This window comes from Stigmatopora nigra, chromosome 1 (genome assembly GCF_051989575.1).
Source record: "Stigmatopora nigra isolate UIUO_SnigA chromosome 1, RoL_Snig_1.1, whole genome shotgun sequence".
In the NCBI taxonomy this organism is placed as follows: domain Eukaryota; kingdom Metazoa; phylum Chordata; class Actinopteri; order Syngnathiformes; family Syngnathidae; genus Stigmatopora; species Stigmatopora nigra.
This window is the reverse complement of record NC_135508.1, coordinates 13,322,772-13,331,399: the sequence shown is the minus strand read 5'-3', so window position 1 is coordinate 13,331,399 and position 8,628 is coordinate 13,322,772. Positions and strand designations below refer to the sequence as shown.

Here is an 8,628-nt window from a genome sequence, read left to right as displayed (position 1 = left end):
ATGGGAACGTTTGGGAGAAGGCTTCTATCTTGGACAATTAATTCAAAGGTGGCCCAATAGAGAAGTGGTTAGCGCATCGGCCTCACAGTTCTGAGCTTGAGGGTTTGATTCCAGGTGTGTACCTTCCCATGTGGAGTTTGTTCTTGCTAGTCTTGTGTGGATTTTCCCTAGGATAGTCAGATTTCCTCCCTCATCCTAAAACATGCAATGTAGGCTGGTTGAACACTCTAAATCGCCCGTTGGTATGAGTATGAATGGTTTTCCTTCTCCTAGTGCCATATGATTGGCTGGCCACCAATTTGGGAAATCTGCTGGGATAGGCTCTAGCACCCCCAGTGACCCTTGTGCGGACAAGTAGTTGAATGAATGGATATGGTGTGTATTTTTATAAAAGCTAAAACCTGTATGGAAAGCCCACACTTATACAAGTAGGCGGTGGTGAAGGGGATAAACAGTACATTCATATATTATAGATACCTATTTAAATATATTTTTATGAATGGATTTAAAACAACAGACTGCAAAAAAAAAATTGTCCATGATTGAATAAGATGGGAGATTTTTTTACCCATGTATACGCATGCATTTCTTTAAAGTTAAATGAATCTTAATACTCGTTTTATCAATAAATAGTACTGCATTGTTGTTCCAGTTGTCAGAATTTGCGTCGTGACGTCACTGTCCGTTAGCGTACGTGTAACGCAGACGGCGTAGATCCTAGGATATAGCACGGCGGCACGCGGCTAGCTCCGTCTAAAAGTCATACGAGCCAAATTACGCAAAGATCTTGCCCGTCAGCAACTTTAACGTCCTCCAAAGTAAGTTCAGTACCTTTTTGCCCCGTTTTGTTCGGTCGTGCATGAGGATATATAGCCATTTTTTGATAATATAGTAGCTTTCATGGTTTAGCTCAGAGGCTAATGTCCGCCGGAAACAGCGCTGGTGTTGCTAAGTGCTGCGCTAGCTAGCTAGGCTACGTGTATGAGACTGACACAGCCGCAAGCATTTCCCAAGGATGCGCACTTTAACTAAAAAATATATGGAAGATTTTTTGCAAGAGTGCTAGGGAGCTACCTCGAACCCGTGGCCGTTTTCGGTGGGGGAGTCGGGTGAGTATGATGGGTGAAGAGGAGAGGACAGCATCACCTGCTTGTGTGCGCATAACAAGCTACATGTCTGGGTCATAAAAACACGGAGGGTCGGGGGATACTATTACCGATTTGACAGTGCATCTCGAAAAGAAAACGGCAAAAAATATACTACGTGCCCTTGTTTTTTTTTAACGGAATACAGCTATTTACCTAGCAGATAGGTTTATACGTAAATCCGTATACGTCTCTGCCATTTATCATCAGCTCATAAATCTCATGCAGTTTCACAAATAAGTTATTTTCACGTTGTTTGTCCTCTTAATATGTCCGAATTTATTTCAAACTATTGTTCACTGGAGCTTGAAATGAATACATCCCAAAACTGCAGATCATTTGACGTGGTTAATCAAGGAGTTAAAATTATCAGATTGAATAAAAACAAAATAATTAGAGCTCCATGTGCACACCCTTAAATGAAATAAAGGTTGAGCACTTTAGCCACAGTTACAAAGTAGTTCTTGGGTGGTGTCCAAACGAAGTAATTGGGATAATTTGCTGACGTTTCTTGGGTAATCAAAACAGCACTCAAGTGTTTTTAGTTTTAGGATAATAGTCCCAAGGTGGTGATTCAGAAGAAGCTCTTAAGAATTCAAAGCAAACCCAAACTATCCATTAAGATGTTTGTGAGCATGTTGCCTTTTTTTGTGCAGCGTAAATAAAACCGAGTCACCAACTGAATGGAATTACGTGAAGCTGTTTGTGAGTAAGGTAGGCATTTCTGTCTTTTTTTGTTGTTATCGTTTCCCTAATGAAGTCGACACAGATATGGCAGTTGACGTTATGTTACAGGAGGCGGTCGGTGCCAGGGATGCACCATGGGCTACGACGTGACGAGGTTCCAAGGGGAGGTGGATGAAGACCTGCTGTGTCCAATATGTAGCGGGGTTCTCGAAGAACCAGTGCAGGTAGGCTGTTGAAACTGATGTGTAGTTGTATGTTTGGTGTTTTGTTCAGTGAATGTAAATGGTCAGTGTTGGATGTAGAAATGCAATGTCGGTATTTGTGTAAAACTAGTTTTTGATCTTGAATACAAAACAATGAATTATTCATGAGAAGTGCATGGGGAATTAATGTGTGTATATACAGTGTTGACTCTAAAATGGGGGAATTAATTTTCTACGATGGACAATATCGATTTTTGATGAATTTTTAGAAGTACTGTATCAAAACGCACAATGATTCTAACATCACTAATGCTTTGTTTTAGGGAAAAAAAAGGCTGGTCATTGAAATTAAATCAGCTCTCTAAGAGCTTTGCTTAGCTAAAGCTTTGTCTAAATTTTTTCTGAAGATTTTTCTTGTCACTCTTAAATTCAAAATCAACACCTTAAAAGGATGCACTTTTGTGTGTTTCAACCTTTGACCTACGTTCTAGTCCGAATAACGGTTGGCTTTGAGTTTATCACCACGGCAAAAGCATAGAATGGCCCTTTGGTTTTGGTTTTATGGCGAATGCCCTTCTTGACGCAAGCCACGCCTATAACAATCTATTCGGAATCAAATCATTCTTCAATTTGCTTCCGGTTCTCCTTCCAGGCCCCACACTGTGAGCACGCCTTCTGCAATGCCTGCATCACGCAGTGGTTCGCCCAGCAGCAGATTTGTCCCGTGGACCGCACGGTGGTGACGCTGGCTCACCTTCGGCCCGTGCCTCGCATCATGCGCAACATGCTGTCCAAGCTGCAGATCAACTGTGACAATGCCACTTTCGGCTGCGCGGCCACGCTTCGGCTGGACCAGCTGCAGTCGCACCTCAAGGACTGCGAGCACAACCCCAAAAGGCCGGTCAACTGTGAGGATGGGTGCGGGTGAGTGCTGCTTGACTATTGGACTGACATATTCATCTTTGGGAAATTAATATATTAGATTATATATGATTAGATTATTATATATATGAATGTGCCCTCTGTCACGTAATGGTTCCAAATATCATGCAAAACCAGAAAACATCATTCATCCAGACTTGATAGCATGCAAATAAGAAATCTAGATGGATGTTTACTATAGAACGTGATTGACAAAGTCTTCGATCTTAACATGGCTTTATTCTTGCAACGACAGCCTGGAGATGCCCAAGGACGAGCTGTCCAATCACAACTGCATCAAGCATTTGCGAAATGTAGTCCAGCAGCAGCAAAGCAAAATTTCAGATTTGGAGAAAACTGTGGCGGAGCATAAACACCAGCTGGGCGAACAAGTAAGTATGTCTGCTTGTGTGTGGCTTCTTTGCCCAAATGTGCATTGTTATTTTGCTTGGGAAGTCAGTACCAGGATCGAAATGCTTATCCTTGTGTCAGTAGGCGACCCACGCTGCCGACTTTACCACCAAATTATTTTCCAATCCTTTTTGATTTATAACTGGAGTTGCTTGACAGACAGTGGGTTCGTTTCCTTATTTACAGCTTCGTATTACGCCACAGATTTTTAGATGGTGGAAAGGTCTGAACTGCTGGCAGGCTAGATTAGATTCGAACTTTATTTCATCCCTTATTTGGAGAAATTCCTTGGTTGCAGTAGCAAGACAGGCACAAAACATTGTAGACCTAGATCAGAAAAAGTAGTGTGGTGTACTTTCATTCTTTTATGTATTAACATTTCTGTGGCTTGGCATTGTCCTTCTACAATAAGCAAAACATCCCTGAAGAAGATACAGTTCTGATTTCGTCATGTTCCTTCAAAACCTATGATGTGCCAGCATTAATGGGGCCTTCATAGATGGGGACTGGCATCTCCACTACTCAATTTTCAAAAACGCTTTATAATGAATGTTCAAAAAGGCTTTGTCATCACCTTTGTCACTCTTTGCACCCCAGAAACGAGATATTCAACTGCTAAAAGCGTACATGCGAGCCATCCGCAGCGCTAACCCCAACCTGCAAAACTTGGAGGAGACCATCGAGTACAACGAAATCTTGGAGTAAGTCTTTCTATTTTTTTCGTTGCTCCTTTTCCTCTCCGGTACTATGCCAGTACAGATGAATTTATTAAGGGTGCAATTTCATGATGGGTAATATTTCTTGAACCTTGGCAGTATAAAGCCATACCAACAAGTTTTAATAATACTCACAAAAATAAGGTCTATACTGTTTCTTTTCTTAGCCCATCTTGATCTGAAAGGTGGAAAGAACCAAACTAATGACGGTGATCAAAATACAATCGTATGTTATAATTCAACTTGTATGTAATCAAAACTCTTAATGCCACACTGATGTGGGACTCTTTACTTCGCAATGTGGGAAATTAGAATGCCATTAACATTAAGGACATCACTTGCAATGTCACCTGTTATCACAGGAAAATCACTAAAATAGTGATAAATGTTGTTCAATTGGAAAAATTCTAGGTGCAGCATATAGCTCATCCTCACATTAACTTTTATGAACATCAAAATCAAGTAACTGCATATTAGACACTTGGATTTATACGTTGCCAACATTGTGAACTTAGTATTGAGAGACCAGATGGAAGGCAGTATTCCTTCAAACTGCAAAAGTGGGAGTCTCGTCTTGACGTTTCCAAGGAAATATTGAGTGGATGTGATACATTTGTTGATTTCATTTTCTCAAATGAGATCTTGTAAGCATGTGATAGGTTTGTTGAGATCATGTTTTGAAGGTACGTGCATTATTTTTTCGCAATGTTCATTTTATTGAACCCCTTTTGAGAATGGTTTTGTCTCCTTGTGCCCTGCGATTGGCTGGCCACCAATTCAGGGTGTCCCCCACCTGGTGCCCTTAGTTGGCTGCGATAGGTGCCGACACCCCCCACCCAGCAAGTCTTGTGAGGGTGAGTGGTTCCAGAAATCGAGTGAATGGAAAAACTCATTCTGTAGTTTTCGACATTGAAATATACGGAGAGCTGCTGTTTAAGGAACTGCCAGCCTCTAGTGTTCAAACTGAGAAATGCAACACAGTTGTAGTTAACATTCTCTTGTGGTTCAATGAGAATTTCATCATTTGATGCGGGCCAGGCAAAACTTGGGTAGCGGGTTGTAGTTTGGACGGCCCTGGTTTAAACCTCCTATTCTGGCCAACCTGATATCGTTGACGTGCAATCGTTCACGAATGGACCAACGAAAAAGAAAAAAAAATCCTGCGCACGTTTTTGTCTTTAAAGTCAGCGTGAAAGCGTCTTTCTTTAATAGCTGGCTTGTCTATCAGGTGGGTGAACTCCATGCAGCCCGCCCGGGTGACCCGCTGGGGTGGCATGATCTCCACTCCCGACGCGGTGTTGCAAGCCGTCATCAAGCGCTCGCTCATCGACAGCGGCTGCCCGCTCTCCATCGTCAACGACTTGATCGAGAATGCCCACGAGCGCAATTGGCCGCAGGGTCTGGCCTCGCTGGAGACGCGGCAGATGAACCGCCGCTACTACGAGAACTACGTGGCCAAGCGCATCCCGGGAAAGCAGGCGGTGGTGGTGATGGCCTGCGAGAACCAACACATGGGAGAGGACATGATTCTAGAGCCCGGTCTCGTCATGATCTTTGCGCACGGAGTGGAGGAGATCCTATAATTCTGCCGGGGGAATAAAAATGACAACAAGAAATCTGGCCTATTTAAGACAAAAGCAAGAATGCAAAATGTTGATACCCATGCCTTAAAGGAAGGACAAAGATGCTATCAACCTGGCAAGTAGAGCTGATTATGACTGATGAGAAAGGAGTTGTGATGTTTACACAGTTTATATTTAGTGCATTATATGTTATGATTGTTCCACTACATGCATTATGAAGTGAAAAACTGGCAAGATTGTCGCTTCGTTCCCAGAGGAACTTTGGCACCATCTTGGAACCTTTTTGAGCATCACGCGAAATGATCGTTACGGAGTGTTTTGAAAGCGATTCCAGCTATTCGAGTCCAATGTCGCTCGGCACGCTAAAAACCCGGACGTTCTATTCGCAGCGGACTTATCATGGCCACGTCATTTGTATCAATACGGTGGTACCTCACTTGTGTAAATGTTTGTAAATACAAATACTATATTAACTCCGATGTCATTGTCTTCCTCTGATTTTTTTTTTTGGGGGGGGGGGGTTGTTTTCGATTCATTTAAAGTTTCATTTTTCACTAATTCTCGTTTGTAGCGAGCTTTCAGGAGATGAAGTTGCGCTGTGAATATTCCAACAGGATCATCTAATCCCTTTTTGCATTGTCCATTTTTTTGTGCCATTTTGTTTAATTTATTCCATTGCCTTTGTTTTTTTCGTGTCCCCACACACACTAACACACACACACACACAGAAGCTTGAAGTCAAAAATCTGCCTTTTTCGGTGCATTTGAAGCAAAATATATGTTGTTTTCGGTCGCCTTTATTTGGTAGGATGGGTCCACTTGCAATGTGTTCAATTGTTTGTGTGTCTGGGTTTAAGTGATGACCACAATGGTTGCCTTTAAAAAAAAAATCTATTCTTTATGTTGTCCAACTGTAGGTTGCATTTAGCAAGCATCTCTTTACGTGGTAACAGCATTGAGATTGTAAAAGTCGTTATTGAAGTCGCGCCCGTGGCTTCCAACAAGTGTATGGCGTCCCACCGTCTTTTCTCAAAAGTGTAAATAGACAAGAATGACTACAGAAGCAGTAACAGTAACTCTGTATGGGCGCCTTGTTTAGTTTCTTGTTAATGTTTTAAAATTTGTTTTGTGTTGGTGAATCATGTACAGAGAAATGAATAAAATGTCACAAGTATTTTGTCAATGTGGGATGAAAATCACTTGGTTGCCCTGAATTTTTACCAGACGATTCTTAATATCGGTGAGTCAAATGAATAGTTTTCAAGTATCAAATCTGGTCCCGAGATCAAATACAATTTAGTAGTCGTGGTTTTAGGACCATGGACCATTTATCATTTTACTGGTGATGTTATTCTTTGTATATTATTTTACTGTTCTATAAGTATGGGCATCAGATCAAGACATGTTGAAAAAACTCGATTTGGATCAGAAGTGGACAAAAACTGGATTGGGAAATCTTTTAAAAAACAAAATAGAAAATTTCAGAGTTTTTGGAGAGTTAGCATTGACCAACCATGTTTCATTGTCATTGATGGCAACAAATGTCCTTTTTGTGGATTTGGTGGAACATCCAAACAAATGCTTGATATTATATATCATAGAATCTTATTTTTAAGTTTTGTTTGCTTCCTGTATTCAAACCCTAAACGCCACACTAGAATAATGTGTTGAAAAGGCTGTTTTTATGTCCGACATTCATTTAAAAGGTCTAAAGTCAACAAATGTTAAAGGGGGAAAGTAGGCATTTAATAAGTAACTATTAAAATGATATTTGCATGATTTTAACCAAACCATGGTTAGAAAATTAAAGACCTGGCTCTGTCAAATGTATGCATTTACCACCAATTTTCCCTTTTTTTGTACATGTAGTAGGTTTTGAAAATTGTACTCAATTGCTTTGTTATTTTTTAATATCAGCTTGCATTTTTTTGGCACAATGAAATGACCCAATTTGACTCTTCTACATGGTAATTATTATGATATAAAAATAACTACTGCACTTTCCAGTGGAGGTTAATTTGAAAATATGTATAGATTGAGGGTCAAACAGCGTCCCAGGCCGAATGTAGGCCAAGTGTATAAAGAAAGCTTCCTAGGGATTTTTAAAATAGCAAATGAAATATATAGTACTTGCTTTTTTTAAAACACTATGTTATGAGACGCCATTAGGGAGCGCTCTTGGCCCAGGACGCTTTTATATTTGATGTAAAAGATCAAATCAAGGCAGCGGTGCCCTGAAAAAGCTGCTCATTGGGGTCAAGTGGAAGGAAAGTTTGCAGCCAGTCAACTGCGTCACGAGGTCCAAGGTTGGCTTTTGTCAAAGGGCAGCACGTTTTGTGTCGTCGTTGTCCTCCGAGGCCAGCCGCGTCCTCTTTGTGGTGTCTAATCCGTGTCCATTGTGGACACTGGAATGTCAAATGGGACTTCCCAAACACATTGTTGTCGACGCTGCACAGTCTGTGGCTTTTATGCGGACAATTGGGAACGTGTTGAACTCGACATCACTTTTATGTGCACAACCACGAAATTGTCCAATGACGGCAAGATGTTTGGGATGTTTTTAGAGTGCATTGTTGAACGTCTATTTGGGGGACAAAAGTACACTTAAGGGCGGCCCGGCGGGTGAGTGGTTAGTGCGTAGGCCTCACGGTGGGGGGACCTGGGTTCAAATCCAGGTTCAAATCAATTCAAAGTATATAGAAGTACATGATACACGTTTATTTAAATTGAAACCAGAGAAGAGTCCTTTTTCATGCCGGGATCAAATTCACCATGAAATGAAGTAGCCAGTCAGTCAGTCAGTCTGCCTGTCCGCCTGTCCATCTGTCCGTCTGTCCGTCTGTCTCCTTCCTGCCTTTGCAGGGAAATCCAACATGCTTGTGTGAAATGGACTCAAATTAACTTGTGACCGGGCCTCACACAGCATGAATGCATGTGTCTTTCATATTCTCTCTCTCTCTCC

The 8,628-nt window shown here is 41.5% G+C and overlaps 1 protein-coding gene across 2 annotated transcripts; it reads left to right on the top strand.

Moving 5' to 3' along the window:
* Positions 1–709: 709 nt before the first annotated feature.
* Positions 710–6,840, top strand: rnf41 (ring finger protein 41). Of its 2 annotated transcripts, none has more exons than XM_077729286.1 (7): positions 710–818; positions 1,802–1,859; positions 1,944–2,056; positions 2,688–2,959; positions 3,213–3,348; positions 3,965–4,068; positions 5,312–6,840. In XM_077729286.1, the coding sequence occupies exons 3-7, from the start codon at positions 1,967–1,969 to the stop codon at positions 5,664–5,666; spliced, it is 957 nt and encodes a 318-aa protein (XP_077585412.1). In that variant the 5' UTR covers positions 710–818; positions 1,802–1,859; positions 1,944–1,966; the 3' UTR covers positions 5,667–6,840. The 2 variants fall into 2 exon arrangements, with proteins under 2 accessions (XP_077585412.1, XP_077585402.1); XM_077729276.1 differs by having other exon boundaries at positions 1,941–2,056.
* The last annotated feature ends 1,788 nt before the right edge of the window (positions 6,841–8,628 follow it).